This window comes from Mytilus californianus, unplaced genomic scaffold, assembly GCF_021869535.1.
Source record: "Mytilus californianus isolate M0D057914Y unplaced genomic scaffold, xbMytCali1.0.p SCAF_8, whole genome shotgun sequence".
In the NCBI taxonomy this organism is placed as follows: domain Eukaryota; kingdom Metazoa; phylum Mollusca; class Bivalvia; order Mytilida; family Mytilidae; genus Mytilus; species Mytilus californianus.
In genome coordinates, this window is record NW_026262734.1 from 66,887,970 (window position 1) to 66,910,149 (window position 22,180).

Here is a 22,180-nt window from a genome sequence, read left to right on the forward strand (position 1 = left end):
TCAACAACAATAAAAGTTAAAATCGTGAAAATGGAACTTGACCTTCATTTAGTTACAGAAAACAACATATCTAAATTTAAAAAGATTTCGTCAAAGCCTTTTTAAGTTATTGCATGGACACTGTTTTGCAGCCGCCCGCCTTCCGTACATCACCAAATTAATAACCGAAATTTTTCTTTGGAAATCCGGTTAACAAAAATAACCAAATCTGGCTAAGGTTTTAGAAAAACCCTATGTGATTTTATTTATGAACAGTAAATTTACATGTAATTCGTTGTTTGAAGAGACATGTAAGTATGTATGCTACGTATGAGCCTCCTTTCATTAGGAACACCACCATGATGTAAAGGAGGACATTTAGCACACATTAAATCTGAGAGTGGCATCGTCACAGATTTAATGTGAGCAATTGCCTACCCAGTTCCAATCCTGGCCGTGACGGGACTTACTTCCAGCAAGTTAACCTTCCCAAAAACAAAAACGTGTCCATATTTGTAAAAAAAAATCAAGCAGTCAATTACATACAGTAAAAACTCGTTTATTTTTATGAAGACTTTGTAAAAAAATGTCATGTTATCTTCAATCAGTTGATAAAATTTCAATGGGGTTTTAATACTTCTGTAACATACAGAGTTGGGTCAATTTCTATCCATAATACGATCGACTTTACGTTGAAAATGCTTGAACGTCTATAAAATTTGTTATCGTCAATAATTTCGAATAAATTCTGAATTAATTGATGGATTACTGTTATATATATCTAGTTTTATAAGCATTCATACATACAAGTAAAATTCTGTAGCTGCCAGCATTGAATCATTGGTCACGTGACTGACATTGTACCCGTCGACAACAGATACGCAGTTAGCAGTGTTCCACGTGTTGTTACAGTGCGACCAGGGAACTTCCGAACGGAAAGAAGCAAACAAGTAATAGACAGCCCAGGCAATCACCGTATTATAATACATTCCGACAAATGTGGCAACAAAACATATTCCATAACCGAGACCTATAAGAAAATGAATGAATATAATTAAATTTATTCAAGGTATATCTTAAGCATGTGTACCCTATGGGATATTCACAGCCTCGTTTTAAGTTACTGCAAGTGAAAATACAGATAATAATAGTACGTAAAACAGTATTATTGCTATGACATAAGAGATTTTGATTCCAATATTTTGAAGAAGAAAAATAAGTTTTATGATATGCAATAAACATTTTGAATGTTTAGTTTAAATACAATATCGTTGTTTTATTTTAGAGGTTGTGGTATGCATAATGAGTTTTTTTCATGACTTATCTTCTTTTTGAACTTACTTTTTGAATCATTATTTGTTACCTTCTGATAGGCGTTTATATTTTCAAGTCTACTTCGTGTTAGTTGAAGTAAGATTTACAGTCCAGCAATTAATTTATGACTTTGCTCAGAGTTAAAGTACGTTGTATATATTTTACTTTCTTCAATAAACGTAGGTTAACCTAGATTGTTTTTCATTTAATATCATATAATATTAAAAAGATAAATTCATCTATCAAAATTCTTATTTAATTAGTGTGACCTGAGATGTATTAGACTTTTCTTTGTCGGTCCTCTTGTGTCAAATAGCTCTTTACTTTTCTAAGCATTTATACATCCCTAGCTTTCAAATGATTATATTTTAGCGTTCCTGATAGATACAGAAACAAACTTCGGACGCACGAAATTCATTAATTAAGTGTTATTTCCATTTAAAAACGAATAAGAATATCATTTATATGTATAAAAAAACATCTTTTTGTGCTAGATGTTATTACGTTAATAGTATGCTCCAATAGAATGTTTACCTGTAAACATAGGACAAAGTCTGTTCCATATAGAAATTGCACCACAGCGTTGGTACTGTCCTAACGCTAACTCCATATAAAACAAGGGCAATCCCAAGAAAATTAACATTATAAAGTATGGTAGCAAAAAGGCACCTGCAAATAAAATGTAATTGTTCTAACTCTAAATGTACAATATGAAATAAAGAAAATCATGGATTATTACAAAAAAAAAATAGATATAAAAAACGGTTCAAAGATACCGCTAACTTCATATTTTTTTACGCCCGCTCGAATAAAAAAGTTAAATGGCTCAAGTACGAAGTTAAAGAGCATTTAGAACCCAAACATTCCGAAAGGTTTTGCCAAATACAGGTAATGTAATGATTTCCTGAGTGAAGAACATCCACGGGGGGTCTCAACATGGGATTTTGGGAACAGTTGTGCAGCTGGGATTTAAAAAACACCCCCATTCATATATTGAATAATTGTGAAATCCCTACCTATACATGTATTTCACAGCGAAATCATAACCCATTGATATATTTATCAGCTCAAAATTTGGTGTCAATAAGTTTCAGCAGATGTGGAAATTTTAATGACAAAGAGTTTGGGAAATTCAGTGAAGATCGTTGTACAACAAACTGAAAAATTATGACCCATTGATATATTACAATTGGTCAATTACTACCTATTGATATATTTTCTCGGTAAAATTGCACCCCATAGATATATTTGACGTATCAAAAAAGGGACCCATTCCAGCGGCACATATGTATATACCTTTATATAGGAAGAACCCCCCTCCCCCCGTGAGAACATCCTTAGTTTTCCGAACAATTCAAAGTTTTTTAATTTTTTGATTTAAGAATATGACTACGTCAATGATACGCCAAGTCAACACAGAAGTGCTGGGTACTAAGCTGGTGATACCCTCGGAGAAATATCATCCACCAATAGTGGCATCGAACTAGTTGTTGTAAAAGCTCATCAAAGATAACAAGCTAAACCCGCTGCAATTGTTTGCACCTGTCCTAAGTCAGGAATCTGATGTTCAGTAGTTGTCGTTTGTTGATGTGGTTCATAAGTGTTTCTCGTTTCTCGTTTTTTATATAGATTAGACCGTTGGTTTTCCCGTTTGAATGGTTTTACACAGTAATTTTTGGGGCCCTTTATAGCTTGCTGTTCGGTGTGAGCCAAGGCTCCGTGTTGAAGACCGTACTTTGACCTATAATGGTTTACTTTTATAAATTTTGACTTGGATGGAGGGTTGTCTCATTGGCACTTATACCACATCTTCCTGTATCTATTATAAATAGTTTTGTACGCCGGACGCGCACTTCGTCTACACAATTTAAAAGGCTCAATTGCGAAGTTGAAGAGCATTGGAGACCCAAATATTCCGAAAGGTTTTACCAAATACAGATAAGGTAATCTATTCCTGGGGTTAGAAAAGTCTTAGTTTTTCGAATAATTCAAAATTTGTAAACGTATAACAAACAAATAAACAAACAAAAATTACAAAAATCAAAACTGACCAAATAATGACCTAGAATAATATAAAGGTAGATATGTCTATACAAAAAGCGATTTCATAATTAACATGATGAAAAACGGCATCAAAGAGTCTCTAATGTACAGATACTTAGTCTTAATAAAATAAGGACTATACATAGACAAACAAACACATAAAATATGACATATCAAGGAGGCAATTGTCATTAAGATATACAAATACTAATTATGTTAACATTATATAAAGCATACGATAATAAAAACGATTTATTATTATACAAGATAAATAAAAAACAGAATTTTATTACATACAATAAAACAGTACATTTTTGTTTTCAAATAACTGTTGTTTTTTTTCTGTCCGCTTTGACTTTGCGAATTCGACAATCTGTTCATTGATCATGACAAGCCTATTGCCTTCTTTTTTTTTTTTTTTGCCTTTTCAGAGACACGAATCGGTTGGATGTTAACTGTTAGCATCAACAATGAAACGTCTTATAAAGCAAATAGATTGTTTTCCCCGTAAAAAAAAATCACGTTAAATAAACAAACTATAATTTTGTTTGTGCCTGCTCCAAGTAAAGAACTTGTAATCAAGAGATTGTTATTAATTGCCGTCTGTCATATTTGTTTGGTAGGCCGTTGGATTTCTCTGAAATCGGTTCACATACTGTCATACCTGTGCCTTTTAAAGCTTACTATACGGTATTGGATTTGTTCATTGTTGATGGTCGTACGGTGACCTATACCTGTTTACATTTGGTCTCGGGTGAATATTTGTCTCATGCTACATCTCCTTACCTTTCTACCTTCCTGAGACGGCTCGGAGTAGATGCTAAAATGAACGATGTCAAATAAACGTACGTATTTTAGTATGACTCGGTGTAGATTAAATCTGTTCTTAGAATCGTGAACAAATTTACATATTCTATTTCCAAATTAACGAATTTGTTTCCAATTTTTGGCGAAGAGTAACAGCTCTCTAAAGTTTTGCAAACTGCGTTCCTTGTCAACACAAAACTTTTGATCTGAGCACATTTTGATTAATATAAGGAATTAGGAATTTCCTTTCATAAAGATCTATTTTGCAATCTGTTTTATCCATAAACATAATATTACATGTATATAGGACGTCAAAATTAGTGTCTGATCCCGTATAATACACCAAGTAAAAATAAAGAGATGTGGTATGATTGCCAATGAGACAAATATCCACCAGAGTTCAAATGACGAAGTCGGAAGATAACAGCAATTATATGTCTCAGTACGGCCTTCAACAATTAGAAAAGGCCACTTCGCATAGTCAGCTACATGTACAAAAAAGCCCCGACAAGTAAAATGTGAAACATTCAGATGAGAAACCTACATAATGTAACGGCCTAATTAATACAATACAATTTACGAAAAACAAAGATAACAGACATCAACGAACGGCAACCACTGAATCATTGGCTCCTGACTTAGGACAGGCAATAAAGAGTTTAGCGGGGTTAAACGGGTTTGTGAGCGTTCAACCCTCTCCTACCTGTCCCGAGAACCTTTGTATAACCATTTTGTACAAGTTGTTTCCCTTGCAAGAAATTATTCAAGTGAAAACAAAGTTGGTAATTTGAAAATCGACTATTTAGCAAATAGTCAGATTAAACAAATTAGTTGCTACCCTGAAAGCGTTTCTGTTCAAGTATTTAGAACCAATCATGCCGAATTTATTCCCTCTTCTATCTATGTAAGTTGTCGTCTTTTCTAGAATAATTGTCATTTTTTTACAGCTTTCCATTGTAGTTTCTATTATGAATTAATGCATAATTGTAGTAAAAATCGTATTAATAAATGATGAAATAGTTTATGGGAAATGATATAAATGTAGGAAATATAATTGTTATCTATAATAACAGAATTCTATGAATAATCCAATTTTCAGTGAAAATAAAATTTGGAAATGTAAAACAGTTTTAAAACAAGAGAATGAAATAGAAAATTTTTAAGTTTCTCCTTTTCATTTTTTTCCCTCACCATTTTGTATACTGAATTATATCTTAAAAGAGTAAAAATTATTGTATTTTTCTAGAAAAAATAACAGATCACAGTTTCCGAGTACGTATGACGCATGTTCTAGTCTTTGAGTATTACCTTCTCAACATATTTGCCATACTGACGTTTGTCTTTCAGTACGATGAATGATTGCTTACTTATCAAATACAATAACAGAACTATTTATAACACACTTATTTCGGGTTAAACAATAATCAGACTTTTTCTGCTATATTGGTATGTAAATTTGAATCTTTTAAACAGAGGGTCTGGATAGGATTTACAGAATAGATTGCTTGATCGTTGGTTCCTTAACGTCCAGTAGCAAATAATTCATTCATGTTGAATAACGGACAAAAAATGAAAAATAAAGAACACAAAATAATGAATAGAGCAAAATGGTCTACAAAATTAAAGAATAAATACATAAAGGACCCCATCCAGACCCTCTTAAAAGAACTTAAGTGCATCATCAGTGGGAGGATAACTTTATCAAAAAAACGCATACCATGACGTCTATCAATTTCTTCTAAATACATCATGAAATCTAATTTAAGTCTTATCAATCTAAAGCAAAAATAAAGTATATCAAAAATAAATGGTTTTATTTTCAAAAGAAAATAAAAGTCGGCGTAATGTCGGTGGTTGCTTTCGGCTTCATGAAGTAATCAACTTAAGTGATATAGCTTATCCATGGAAATGTCAAATAGTACGAGATTAGAGAGTAAATATCAGTATTTGTCAGTCACTGATGGTACTTCATGTGAATCTTACAGCCGAAGTGAAAAATTCATCGAGATATTTTCAGAAAAAAAATGCTTTTAAGTAGGTATGAGTAATGTTCGCACTATCCCACAGTTATTTTTGTATTTATCTAAAGTAAACATTTGGTATTTGAAATTTCAAATGGCAGCGACATTTTTTAATTAATCATATCGAATAGTGCATCAACATATACATTATAAATCTAAACCTTTCGGGAAAAATTTGTCAAATAAGTAAGAAAACATATTAAGTTTACCTTTATAAATTGCAATTTCTTTTCTTTATTATAAGAAAACAAAAACTGGATGCAAAGGAATATATATGACCCCACCTACCCTTTCATTTTTTGTTAGCCGCAATACCCATTTACAAAATTCTATGACAACAGGGCATTACTATACGATTTGTGATGGGAACAGGGTATTTTACTGATATAAGCTTCTTCATATGAGAAGCTTAAAATAAGCTTCTTCATATGAGAAGCTTAAAATAAACATTGATTCTTGAACATCTGGGGCCTGTTTATCGAAGCTGTCCTAGGATTTGTCCTAAGACCTCTCTTAGGAATAAATTAGGATAATGTTAGGACCGACTTACGACATGTATCAGCATGCACATCGAAGCTATCTTAGTTAGGATGTCCTACCCGCTGTCCTAAGTGTTAGCGTAAAGAAACATAGGAATTTAGAAATTTTAAATGTTTAAGAATGCACTGAATTTCACCAGTAGTAAATAATTGCAAGATTAAGAATTAGAAATATTATTAGTATTATTATAAAGAAAAAAAATAATATTTATCTAATAATGGTACATTCAAACTTTATGAAACAAAAACAAAAACACAAAAAAATGTAGCAACGTTTTATATAATAATTGATATAAACCTACAATATAAGTTTCATAAAAATCTGGCAAGAATTGTACACATGAGAGCGCTAACAATGCAATTTTCCATATTATTAATATTTCTAAAGGCCATAACTCTTTTAAATATTATTGATCGGCACTCATTTTCGAATTCGTCCGGGACATTGCTAATATAATCCTACAATATAGGTTTGATAAAAATCTGGCGAGAATTGTACACATGAGAGCGCTAAAGATGCAGATTTCCATATAAATAATGTTTCTAAGGTCCATAACTCTTTTAAAAATTATTGATCGGCACCAAATTTCGAACTCGTCCAGGACATTGCTGATATAATCCTACAATATAGGTTTGATAAAAATCTGGCAAGAATTGTACACATGAGAGCGCTAACGATGCAATTTTCCATATAAATAATGTTTCCAAGGGCATAACTCTTGATTTTCGAACTCGTCCGAGACATTGCTGATATAAACCTATGATATAAGTTTTATAAAAATATGGTGAGAATTGTACATGTGAGAGCGCTAACAAGACCGGACTGACGCATGGACGGACGGACGCCCGGAACCGGAGTATCCAAAGAGAACCACCGACCCTCGGTATGAAAACTGGTAATTATTTAGACTTTCAAAATTGCATGATGCCATTCGTTATAAAGAGTTTCCGTAAAATTTCGGGGAACAGTTCAGTAGAATAGAAATATTTCTAGCTATTATTTATTGTTAAAAATGTTTGCAGCAATGAGTCACATTATAAAGCGTTTGTGACGCGTAAGCAAGTACTGTGAATATCGTGCCAAATGATTGATATATAATGTATAGTATCTTTTTCCCAAAAAAAAACCTGATACGTTGATCGCTTTGTTCCAAGTGTTTTCGTACTAAAATGCATGTGATGTGCATAATATGTTTTGCAATCTAATTTTGATTATTTCGGGTCAAATTTATCAAAGTGGGTCAAATGATAAATGTTACGTTGTTGATAACTTTGTGTCAAACTTGACATTTTCCGGTCAAATCTAGTCGATAAAGAGTTGAGTACCGAAATTAGATATCACACTTTAGTGCAAGTTCGTTACCTGCTACGTCATTGTATGTTAGTGTTAAACTTGTTTCATATTATCATAGTATCGGCAAAACGAAAAGAGATAAATTGCAGTAATGCAATTTTAATGACTCCTCCTGAGATTTTACTTTTTAATAAAAATTGTATTTTCTATACTATAAAAGGGACGGTAGCTTTTGTTAATGGTAGTCTGTAGCTTACGTTTTTTGCTGTAATTTTTGCTAAATTAAATGGAATGTTCACAATAGGAAAATTGAAGTCATCTCTTGTGTCGTAAATCTTAGTTATCAGCCGACCTACGCTGTCAATTTCTTAATGTGGGCAAATGTTTGAAGCATAATTAAGTGTTATTAGCAGTCTGTGGTAACTCATAAATCGATTGAATGAAAGCGTTCAACATGGCCAACTCATTCTGAAAGAAAAGGGAGGATTTCATCTATATGGCGAAACATAACATTTTTGCTTCTTACCTAACTTAACAGTAAGAAGCAGTAGCGGCTGTTTTAGGGGGTGAAGATAACATACAATCCCCCTTGTTTTATCGGGAAAATACAATTTTTTGGTATAACATCACGGAAAGAAATTCGCTTTGATACGATCGGTGCTATTGTTACCATTACAGACAATTACGCCCTTTTTCTTGGACCCTGGATTCCACCTATACAGTAACCAAGGCATTCATAAAATTATTTAGCTTTTAAAGATTATACAGTAAAATCTTAAAATTGACTAGATCAAATCAGATAACAATTTTATTGTTTACCAATTCCTTTCATAATGCATACTATAGACGATACAGTTTACAATTCATGGTTATACTTTTCAAAATTTACGAATCAACCTTCGCAATTTCTCAGTCAAAATTTAGACCAGACTCTGTAAGAGTATGATGTTTTTATCGTATACTTTGGAATATTTTCACGTATGATTGTCTAATTTATACGTATTTATGTAATTAATCGAAAAACGGAATATCAAATCGACTTATTTTCCTTAACCTAAGTTTGTAAAATTATACAAAGACAGTTCTTTCTGTGTCAACAACTCTATAATGAAATCTATTGTAACAGGTCAAAGACTTGTGATTCATCTGTCCATCAAAGTGTCCATTGCACGATATATTGACTTTCTTAACAATGTTCTTATATCTTTTTGTTGTTCCTGTCGTTTTCAGACAGGAATTTTCTATTCTTTTATCATCATAACATTTTCTTTGTTTAGAACAATGACCTTGTCTAAGAGCGTTATTGAATGCTTCATGACACTATATAATATATTACACTATCCGCCAATTTTGCAATGAACAACATAGATGCGACCGAAAACCAGACTGACTAACGTTTGAGAGTACGATGTCGTAAAATATATTAATAGTTGATTTTTATACTTAACGTTAACTTTAATCGCGAGTATTACAGGATAAGGAATATAAAGCAAAGGCTTTCGTGTCTTCAACAACATGAAAAGAGCAAAGAGTTAACTATTCCTAAAATAAGTGTTTGCTAATTTAAGATATTTTAGGGTGCAATCATATTGTGCTGTCAAACGTGCTGGTGAAACTATATGTATACATATACCTTATATCGGAAAACATGTGTGTGTGTGTTTCTGATTTTCGTTTTGTTCCCAGTAAGCATTGTACCGCTAAATTTTCCATAAAAATTCCCTGTCCATTTAAATGTTTTATACAAGGTCGTGAAACGCGAGCGAAAACGTGGTGAACACTTCTCTATAAAGTCCTAAATTGCGAACAAAATCCGATGCGGTAATAACCCTCTATATGCTAACACATAAACAACGTAGTCAGTTTCAATCTCCTTTTATCCGATAATAACATCATTAAAAAAAGAAGAAAAAAAGAAAGAAATGAAGCGTTTTACCCGTGTTCAAAACTGCAAATAAGCTAACCTATATGTGTAAGTTGACAACAAGCAGAATGATGCAATTATCATGCTTGTTTACTTTATAGGTATCAATTATCATCAAACTTTGGGTGTGGAATTTATTTTCCACAATAAATCTTTATATTTTTGTAAAGATTTAGTAAGACTTTTGACCAATTTGTGATACCTGTATTCCTCTGGTGTAAACGTTCTTTTAATAATTGAAGTACTGCGTTCAATATAACCTGAGAGGTCATTGTTTATACACATAAATCTAACCATCTGAGAAATTTCCGTAAGAAGTGAACAATAGAATATGACCCGAACATCATTCACCTTCAAGGAACTAAAAACTAACAAGTTAAAAAAGAAAATGCTATCCAGTTTGATTTAAATTTTGATATACATTTTAAGAAAACGTTGTGTGGTATACGTCAACAAGACAGCAAGCCAACAACGAAAGCAAACAGAAAAACGTATAATTTAAGAGGCTAACATACAGCCTAAAATAATAGAGCTTGATCGATTTCTTCAAACATTAAGGCCTAAATAATATCTGTTTCACTTTTAATTTAGATGCTGACCTCTACATGACTTTGGTTTTTTTTTTATTATTTGTAGGTTGCCGTCTCATTTGCGTACACCCAACATCTCCTTTTTATTCATATTCACATGGATATAGGCAAATAAATCAGTTTCACTATAAATAATTAAACTGACTGACACTGCATATGATTGGTATTGCATAATTTTAACATAAAACCCTCAGACTTAATATAGATCAAACATAAGACAAGAAATCAAATATATTAATCGTATAAAACCGACTGTAGTCATTTACTCTGTGATAAGGAATACTGTTGCAACTGAAACAATTTAGTTGTAAATTATCAATAATCAGATGAATGAAGCAGTTTCTCTAAAACTGATAACGATTATACTTTAAGGAAAAGAACATCGATAAAAGAAATCATTTTTGACATTTTTGCTACCACGAGGGAATCATTTATTTCGATAACATCTCATTCTTAATAGATTGATTAAACATTTACGTAACACTGTGTGAATATTGTAAGTGTATATAAGACGAAAAGATGCAAGAGTTATTAGTTGAAGATTGTTGTACAAAAGTAAACCTTGAAAACTTTTAATTCCCTTGCGTATTTGATCAATGATGACATTTAGAATTTTTTGTTTTTTTCAATTTGCCAAGAAAAGAACGCATAAATCAATTGCTTGCGTTATAACATGTCTATTGAATTACATTGTTGATAAATTCGTTTAAATTGCATTTCTATTAGTTTGTTGTTTGCAAGGGACCCACTCAAAATAAATATATACACACATTTAACGAACAGGGCCTCTGAACACGAGGTTAATTAATGCGAGTCAGAAAAAACTAAAAGTGAGGAAGAAAAAAAACCGAAATAGACAAACCCTTTCAACACTAAGCTGACACTTATTTAGAGAGTACCCGCTCAAGATTATTTATTAAAATTTTGAAGCCTGATTTTCCTTGATTCTAATTTCAGAAAAAAGTGGAAAAAAATTTAAATAATGATTTACACTTGATTCCGAGTTTGAAAGTAGCAGTGCCTATAAAAAAACTGTAGATGAAAATTACTCGTCAAGTGAAAAGTAAAATAACAAAAATACCGAACTCCAATGAAAATTCAAAACCAGAAGTCCCTTATCAAATGGCAAAAATCAAAAGCTCAAACACATCAAACGAATGGAAAATAGCTGTCATATTCCTGACTTGGTACAAGCATTTCTTTATGTAGAAAATAGTGGATTAAGCCTGGTTTTATAGCTAGCTAAACCTTTCACTTGTATGACAGTTATAAAGAATTCCACTATATTGACAACAATGTGTGAGCAGACATAATAGGTTAATATGTCAAAAATTAGGGTACAGCAGTCAACATTGTGTTATAATCTTAAAACTGTAAAACATATAACTATTTCAACAAAGAAAAACAAAATGATATACAATTCAGTATCACTAACGATCAATTTTTGTTCGGAGACATTTTGGAGTATTACAGGATTAAGACGTTTAACGGACAAAACCTTTCGGAATCTTGGGTCCTCGATGCTCTTTAACTTCGTACTGTTTTAGCCTTTTAACTTCTTTGATTCGAGCGTCACTGGAAAGTCTTTTGTAGACGAAACACGCGTCTGGCGTACATAATTTTAAGCCTGGTATAAATGGTAAGTTTATTGTAAGATGAGAGTTGTGGGTTAGCACAATATCAGACCGGAAAGAAAAATAACCAATCAAAAACAAGCAAAGAGTTATGACTGTATGACACTGTTACAAAACCCACTGAAGTCAGGAAAGGTATTTGTACACAAGAAATGAAAGCAAATCTTAGTTACACATGCATGCAATACCCGGTACACTCATACATAAACCAAATTACTGACATACGTAATTGCACGTGGAAAAGCGATAGAATGAAGTCTATCAAATGGAACGTGTCCGTGGTGTTTTAGAAAACAAATAGTGATAAATGGTCACCCAAGGCACGGAGGAGTATATTCCATTGTATGAAGATTCAACTTTCTTTTTTAGAATTTTCTGTGTTTATTTCCCGTTCTTTGTAAGGAGCTTTATAAACATCTTGCTCGGTCGATATTTAGCAAAACTCTGACATGTGCTTAACAAAATTTAAATTATGTTGTCATAGGAGACTTTCTACGACTTGCAGTCACAACTCGATTATAACGTGTTTAATTGCAATACAAATTAATAATGAGTACAAATTTGTTATGAATATTATACGTAATTTCTAGCAAAAACGGAACACTAGGGAAAGAGAGAGATACGTAAATACGTTTTACATTCAACTGCATCGAGTGATTTAACCATACATTCTTTGACATATTCTTTTATACAGTATTGATTTTTAATAGCAATGTCAAAATCTACGAATTGACTTTTTAAGCAAATATCTTGTCAGAAAATTAGACTATAAAAATATAATTTCTATTAAACTGTCCCATATATCGTGTGTATTTATTATAGATGCTTAATTATATCTTTGTAACAATACTCATAACTCGCGTGTCGGTTTACGTTTTAAACGAACTCATGTTGTGATAACATACCAGAAAAAAGTTTTTGAAATTCCACTTTTTTAAAAATAAGATTAAGTTCCGTGTCACGATAGTTAGATTTCGATGCAATATATCATAAAACTCATCAACATCTATAATTATAAGATTTCACTGCGATAGACACATCGTATCTTTTTTATGGCCGAATGAATTGTATAAATAATACTTACGATGAACTCATCGCATATTTTTTATGACCGAATGAAATGTATAAATTCTTACAGAAATCTGACCAACGTAGAAATGTGATCATTTAATTGTTGTTTGGATTATTATGTCACATAATAAACACCTGTTTGTTGACTCCAAACGTCTTGAGTGACGGGCGACCACCATTACAATAGAGATAGTTTAACACCAATAGTATCAATTTATATTATAGATATTGTATATGGTATTATTGTGACAGAGTTTATGTCTTCATTTAAATGATTAAGAGCTCAATGAATTTTTTTTTAGGTCAGGTTGAAACCTCAATTGAAAATAGGTTTAATGTAAACGTTCATGACACAAAAACGTTAGCCAATATTTAGATGTACCTTTTACCTAACTGACATCAGCAATGCGCAAATATGCATAGATAGGTGCCACATGTGGAGCAGGATCTGCTTACCCTTCCGGAACACTTGAGATCACCCCCAATTTTTGGTGTTGTGTTTTGTGTACTAATTTTTGATTGTCTTTTTTCTTTTTTAGCCATAGCGTTGTCAGTTTATTTTTCGACTTATGAGTTTGAATGTCCCTTTGGTATCTTTCGCCTCTCTTTTTTAGCTGTCTGTTATATTATGCATCTCCTCAATACTCCTGTAAACTTCATGCACTTCGAGAAAGAGCGTTTTTCCATTGTTTCATATCTCATACATACAAAGAGGCAATTGATAGCCTTGTTATGTACATATATGAAATAAATGTAATAATTCGCATGTGGAGGTTAAGTGTAATAATCAACCTTATATCCTTGTATTCGTGATATAGCAAATACCTTTGAATGATGTGCAACTAACTTTTTTTTTAACATAAGCTACATGTATTTTGTACTTTAGCATTTATTCTTTTTAATTTAAAATTTGTTCACTGTTGAATATCGCACCCCGCCCCTCTAATACAATAAATGATTGATTGATGTTTATTTTACATCTAGAATTCCCGACTTATTGTCATTTTGTGCTGTTTCTTTGACGTTTACCCTACTTCACTTTTATTCATATTTGTACCAGAAATGTTTTTGTTTAATTCTACCAATAATGGGATAATTCGCAGGACAAACTTTAACTTATTCATACACATATTTAATTTACTTTTCGTTCAGAATTTGAGCTTTTCGTACCATGACTAAGCATTAAAACAACAGCAAAACTGCGACAAATAGTTCAACTTGTGTTTACAAACAAAGTCGCGTGACATGGAATATAATTAAAAACATATCAGTATCACATAAAAAATTCTTGACATGAATGGAATACATTTGTATTTATTGTCGAGTACGCGATACGATGTGAAATGTTCAGTATCAATTATGTATTAAGTGTAGGAAGTATGGGATACATTTAGGTCAAGAAAACGGTAACAACGGCACCGGAAGAAGCACTCCATAAAATAACGCCTCCTTAATCAACTACTCAACAGGGTCAAATTTACACTCTGCATGCATTTTTTAATAGATTATGCCATATGAATATTAATTTTGGTCAAATTATTTCTGGGTAAATAATACAATCCTCAATTTTTCCTTCAAGTGGTTTGATTTTTTTTTTGTTAAAGTCATTTTATCTGCGACTCTGCATGCATTTTTTAATAGATTATGCCATATGAATATTAAGTTTGGTCAAATTATTTCTCGGTAAATAATACAATCCTCAAGTTTTTCTTCAAGTGGTTTGATTTTTTTTTTGTTAAAGTCATTTTATCTGTGAATATGCATGACATAGTTGCCACTGATCGTTTAGCAAGCAAATGTTAATCAATGGAATTTCAAAAAGAAAGCGGTGAGTTGAAACAGGTTTTACAGAGTGCCATTACTCCGACTTGAACAAGTCTTTTCAATTCCAATATATAATTATAACATTTTATAAGGCTCCATATGATGTAAATTTCTGTTCGTAGTTGATTACCAAGTGATGTTTTATTTTATTTCGTTTACTTTTCATATATCTAATACGTGTATTTAATATATTTCCATATCTACATTTACGTAAATTACCTCAGTATGCGATTACTACATGTATTTGTTTATTTATTATTTTTTTATAATCGTTGTCGATCAGTTTTATTAGGTGAAATATTTAGCGCCGTAATTTGCCCTCTTTCGTGGTTGAAAACTAAGCGCTGCGAGGTTCAGTTTGTTCCTTTTTACTCTGTTTCTATATGTCAAGAACATTGGCTCGTGTACATCAATTTATTTTTTTATTCTACATTGATGTAAGGAGCAAAGAACTGAATATTATTTTGTATTGAGATTAAAAAGCAAAATGACTTTTGTTGATTAGAACTTAGGTAGAAGCTAGTTTATAGTATGAGTCAATTATGAAAAAATAATAAATACATAAATACACTCTTGCTATTTAATGTATTTCTTTTTTCTTTTGGTATTGTTTTAAAATTCTAAACGTAGAGGTGACGTTTTGGAAAAGTCTTAATAAAAAAATACCAGATATTAAAACAGAGGAAGAAAATGAGAAAATTAAATCTCTTCCCTGTCCACCAACCTCAAAAGAAGTAAACGGCTTAAGGTCCTTTACTTTATCAACCTGCCATTCGAACTAATTTAAAAGACATGGAACTCTTTATTTATTTCTATTGTATATGAATAGATTGTTTGCTTTCATACCTTTAGGAATATGTTTTCCCTGTGTTTTTCAGATAAAAACGTATCTTTATTGTGTATTATGTTCATTTTGTAACAAATCTATTACAATTTATCTGACAATGAATTTATGTTATTTGTTTGTTTCTTTGTATTTCACAAGTAAGCTAACCTAAGTAATTATAAAATATGGAACATATTCTACAATGTATCACCTGCTGCTATTTCTGACTACTCATAAAAATAGCAGTTGCTAGTTATGTGTAATATAATGATAATGATGTAATTACCCAATAAATTCATTTGTAATTATTGGAATGCTGATGGCACTCACGCTATGTCATGGATTGAATGGATAGCAAATATATTATGTCGAATAAAGAGGTATTTAATATAAACAAATCATAATCGTGACGAAGCATATATAATGTACCTGAAGGGTACATGTGCATAAGCTGAACATACAAACACATTTCATTTATAAGACCTGCATGCATCATTATAAGAAATAATTTAGTTTGGTAATATATTCATTACAGGTTTCAAAGGTTAAATATCTGACATTATCAAATATGCTCATGTTCTTTTTTCTGGCAATCAACATTGCCAACCCTCCAACTATTTGATCAGGAACTGCTTAACCTGCCGGAGTACTCGAGTCCAACCCCGGTTCTTTGCTTAGGTTTTTGTTGCTTAATCTCTAGCTTTCTTTGCAGAGTTTTTGGGGACTGTTGTTTATCTGCTCGTTGTATTTCTTTTGTCAATCTTGTCGTTGGTTTTTCTTAGGCCTGTGTTTTTACCTCCTCCTCCCCTCCCCCATGAAATCTTCTGTCCCCATTTATTTCTCATGTCCACACTACCAATGATACATGAAATATTTCACATTTCAATAATTAGTTCATTAGTTTATGCATTTTATCTGTATTTTCTCGATGCAGATTTTATCTTCTACATGAAATGTTATATAGTCTGTGTCTTGAAACAGAAATCGTAATTTTGGAGAATAAGAGCTTGTCATTTGTGTACAGACTTTGTCTATTGTTGAAGGCTGTATGGTTGACCTCTAGATGTCTCTCGGTAACGTGTGTCTTTGGGGTATGTGTCATTGACATCCACTGTATATCCCGTTATTCATGTTTTATAAAACCTGTTCAATTTAATATGTCATTTTCTTTTAAAGATTAATTATTATGACAAAATCTAATATAAAAAGCACTGCAAATAACAAATGCACTGTGTGTACATGTAGATTTCAGAAAATTTTCGGATAGGAAATGGTTTTTAAAAACGTGTGCTACGTGTATTTACATCGACCTGTGTAATGTTAAACAAACATTTTTTTTTCCCTTAAATGCCAATGACATTATCGTTTACTTACTTTTCTGAAAAAACAAAAAAATATGTAAATGTTTTGTGGCCAGTCAAGATGACCGCAATTTTAATATCTATCAATTTGTGAGGTTAACCAATTTCTCAATTACGTATAAGATGAAATTGACATTAACCTGACATGAGGTCCCTCACTGGTATAGAACATAAATATCTCATAACCAAATTTACGTTATTGAAGTCATGTATTCATATAAAAAAAAAGTCAATGTACTCTTATATTAATCATGACAAATATTGGTTATCAAGCAATGTCAAAATTTAAACTTAATTAACAAATTATTATTTTTTTTAGATATAGGTTATTTAAAAGGACAAAAATGGACACCTCCTTGTTTTATCAAGAATATTGGTTGGAATATTAAAGAATATTTACTTTGGAATAAGTTAAAAAAACAAACAAACAAAAAATCAGAAAAAGGGGGTCCATGATTCCCCCAAGCGCCTGTGATCCGTAATGAAATAATTTATGAACTCCGTATTACAATGAAAGATGCACGAGATTTGCCTTTGAACTCTGTAAAGTATAAAACCGTGACATTTCGAATTAAACCCATTCAAAAATATATAATGATTGTTACCGATTATCTTTTATTAGTTTTCACTATTTACAAAATACTTTGTTCAATTATTATATCAAACGTTGTTACATTTTTTGTATTTCGTTTTTGTTTCATAAAGTTTAAATGTACAATTATAAGATAAATATTATAATACTAATGATATTTCTAATTTTTAAGCTTATTATTATTTACTACTGGTGAAATTCGATGCATTTTTAAACATTTAAAATTTAAAAATCATATTTTTCTTTACGCTTAATTAGGACAACGGTTAGGACGTCCTAGCTAAGATAGTCCTAAGATAGCTTCGATGTGCTTGCTGAGACATTTCCTAAGTCCGTCCTAACATTATCCTTATTTATTCCTTAGATAAGTCTTAGGACAGATCCTAGGACAGCTTCGATAAATAGGCCCCTGTTTTCGATAAATTTTAGCAGAACAAGAAAATACTTTGTAACGGCTCTCTAGTGTCCGATAATTTGCTTTGTCACATATCAGGGAACATCGCAATTCTTTTAGTTCCTTATTTTATAAGTACACTCCATCCAATACAAAACAGACGTATTTGTTTTAAATATTTTTTTACATTTGCAAAATAATGAAATCAAAAGTTTAATCCTTGCTCCAACAGTTTATACACTGTACTGCTAATTAGCATTTAGACATAGCTCTTAATTTGTACATTGGTTTTCTTATGACAAATAACAATGATTATTTTCTGCATAGGACCTTTTTGCAATTCCTTACATCTAAAGAACTAGACACAAATTCAAGTGGACTAAAATTTACACCATTGCATGTAACTAACACAGAGTCATGTAGCCCCAGGCCATGAAAAACAAAAACAATAAATTACTAGTTTAACCACGTGCGCGTGTTGTCTAGTCTTCAGACAGAATGCATCGTGTATCACAAACTATTTTTCAGAACATAAAAAATATACACCCTAGGGGAATTGTGTACTACATCATGTTAATAATGATAGATAATAATATAAAACTTGTAAAAGAATAATCACCTTCGTCATTTGTGAAGGTAAACAAATACACATGAAACAAACAAAAACAAGAAAATAAACTATCACGCCTAGAATTAATTTCAGTTTGTATGTTCCAATTAAGATAAGTTTGTTTCCAGAAATACGGATCTGCATTTTTCCTATTTTTTTTATTTTTTTCATTTTTATTCAGCCTTTTTGATTTATAGTATATTTTTTCTCATCCGGATCATGAATGAAACATTTAACACAGGTTGTTAAGCAAACAACAATTAGTCATCAATCACTCCCCCAACAAACGCTGTATCTGCCTAATTACGCGTTGCATTCTGATGAATCGAGGCATGCAGCTAATGCATACTATTTCTAAAATGCAACACCTTAAACTAGGAATTTAGCCATTTTCAATAAGATTTTTTAATGTGCAGAGTAAATCATTTATTGGAGAGATATATACGATAGTATAATTTAATATCATTCTTGTTAATATCTATGTTTGACTAGACCCAGTTCCATTCGGGTCACCGCGGGTTTTTGTGGGTTCGTGTTGCTCAGTCTTTTTCGTGTAGTTTTGAAGACCTTTGTTGATTATGTCAGTCTTACTTCGACTTATGGGTTCTGGTCATCCCTTTAGTACCATCTGCCTTTTTTTCATCCCTCCCAAATAGTGCAGTCAGTATCGTGCTTCAATGGCTAAATTAGCGCTAGTCGGAGAGATCGATTACGGGGAAGACCTGAATTATTAGGTTTCATCAAACCATATTCATGTACACTTACACTAAACTTCATCATAATGAATAAAGGAACGATTTCCCTGCGCACATATTTGTATATTATTTTGTGATTGTGACTTTGCAAACATGAAAATCATTCTCAAATTCACTGTGTGTGGTGAAAGTCTAAAATTTCAGAAAACCAACAAGTGTCTTAGCTTATTTCATACCACAGGTTTTTACTTATATATTGATTTGAACAAGCGTCTAAGTATAATAAATTTCAGCAAATGTTTTGGTAAACTTAATCCCGTCAAGTGTCTTGGCAAAATTCATCACAGCAAGTATCTTAGGCAACTTGATCTCAACAAACGTCTTAGAAAAATTAATTCTAGCAAATGTATTGATCCACTTAATCCCATCAAGCGTCTTGGCAAATTCATCACAGCAAGTGTCTTAGTCAACTTGATCTCAACAAGCGTCTTTAAAAAAAATTATCCCAGCGAATCTCTTAGAGAAATGTATTTCAACAATCATTTTAGGCAACATTAGCTAAGCAAGAGGCTTAGCAAAATTCAACCAAGCAAACGTTTCAGTTAAAGATATCGAACCTAGCTTTTTGGTCAACTGTATTCGACAAGCATATCACAGCAAATAAATATAAGCAAGCTTAGCAAATCATTGTCAAATTTGTTATAGCGCAAAAGGTTAGCTCAAGTTCAACCGTAGAGAGACTGGAAAAAGTCAGAGATATTCATAGTCCCTATTATTTGGACTATTTAGTATAAGACACCAATTTGTAGTCAGATCCAAAGAGACGCTTAACATGATTCATGTGTAAGTAAGTAAGTTAATAATAACAATGAAAGTGTTTTGTGAGATCGAATTTTATAGTAAGGGCTCTAATCTTTGCGCAGTCCTCATTTTCGATAGATATTTTGTTCTTCCGATTTTGTTATTTTAGCTCACACTACATTATTCCATTTAAAACAAATCCCCCCGAAAAAAAATAGTTTTAATTCCATTCAAAATTATCGTTTCCACGTGGGAACTAATTTAGATATTATATCCTTAACACTGCAAACCAGATGCGGATCTAAGGGCCGATTTACCTCTCACTTAGTGCAAAATAATTTTTTTTTAATGTATTTTTCTGTTTTATACCTCCCGGGCCTCTTATCTACATGTACCAGTACATCCTATCAAATATTGAATATTTTTTCTACACAAGACTGTATATTTTGTGTTATATTTATCTTTACAGTGTCTTTTGTCTGTTCCTCCTTTAATAGGAACACGTGTTGACTTATTGTAACACTATAGACGTACTAGAGCCACATGTTGCAAGCGATATATTTTTTTCTATTAACCTTTCTTTTGTATGCTATGTATGTGTTTATATGTAGGACAAGCAATCTCGTGTTTATCAGATACTTAACATACTTTCTATATATTACACAAGATATTAAATATCTGTACAAAAGATGATTTATTAAATAATAAAACTGACAAAAGAGCCTTTTTGTCCGGTCACATCGCATCGCAGATATAGGTAATATATATATATATATATATATTTTTTTTTTATTTACAATTTTAATTATTTTGAAATTGATTTTTTTCCCTTGAGAGTTGATGTAAGTATAATGTAGTTGCATTGGGATATAATTGATTGCAAAATTGTACAAAAAGCTAGTTTTTTTCAAATGACAACTTCCTTATGTTAAATCATATTAAATCTATTAAGAATTAATAGATAAATTATAAGAAATTTAAAACTCACCCCCTCCATTTCGGTAACAAATGTATGGAAAACGCCAAACATTTCCGAGATCCACTGCAAATCCTATGACAGACAATAAAAACTCCGTCTTTTTACCCCATGTTTCTCTTTCCTCTGTTGCATCTTCTTTTAATGATTCCTCATCATTAGACATAATTCCATTTTTCTTAGTTTCATTTTTAGTCTCACCATTCTTAAGCAATAATTCATTCGGGGGAGACATCGGACTCTTAGTAGTCCTTCGTTTGGGTTCAACTTTGTAATTCACATATTTTTCTTCTTTCTTCTTTCCTTCATTATTTTTATCTCTCTTTTTAACTGTTTTCTGAACCTTATTGTCATCGGTTAAGTTTTCATCCTCTAATACATCACATTGGTTGACAAACTGTACGTCTACCGGTGACCTCGTGTAGCTAATCGTAAATGGTTTTACGTTCATTGTTGGTAGTCAATGAAGTCAATATCCAGTGATCCGATTGGCTGAGACAGAATGCCCAAATCACCTGTCAAAAGACGTTACCTATCCAATGTTATTACGTTAATCGTATCAGTTATTCCACATTTAACTCAAATCTAGCTAGTTACAGCAATTTATCCAAGAAATTATAAATGTTTTGTTAATTATATTAAAATCAGAATATTCATATTTTCGATTTAAAAAAAAACAATGAAATATAACACAGTGCAGAAATGACATTTCCGACTTATTAATCACTTAAACGAGTTATGTAATTAGTAAATTTTCGCACAAAAAATATGTCATTCTTTCGGCCGCCTACTTACAATAGAAGGTAATTTGCATTTGTCTATCGATCATTGTCCGTGCGTACAAATAATTTAGGGATGTAAATTTCTCCATAATCGTTTTAAACT

At 31.7% G+C, this 22,180-nt stretch overlaps 1 protein-coding gene across 1 annotated transcript in view; it reads right to left on the reverse strand.

The window, feature by feature from the left end:
- LOC127710676 (sodium-dependent serotonin transporter-like) overlaps positions 1 to 21,894 on the reverse strand; it is a 39,653-nt gene extending 17,759 nt beyond the window's left edge. Inside the window, exons 1-3 of the mRNA XM_052216625.1 lie at positions 21,308 to 21,894; positions 1,828 to 1,962; positions 787 to 1,009 (exon numbers count right to left, since the gene is read on the reverse strand). Coding sequence (XP_052072585.1) covers positions 787 to 1,009; positions 1,828 to 1,962; positions 21,308 to 21,746 — 797 coding nt within the window. The 5' untranslated portion in view covers positions 21,747 to 21,894. The remainder of the gene's footprint in view (positions 1 to 786; positions 1,010 to 1,827; positions 1,963 to 21,307) is intronic.
- Positions 21,895 to 22,180: the final 286 nt, after the last annotated feature.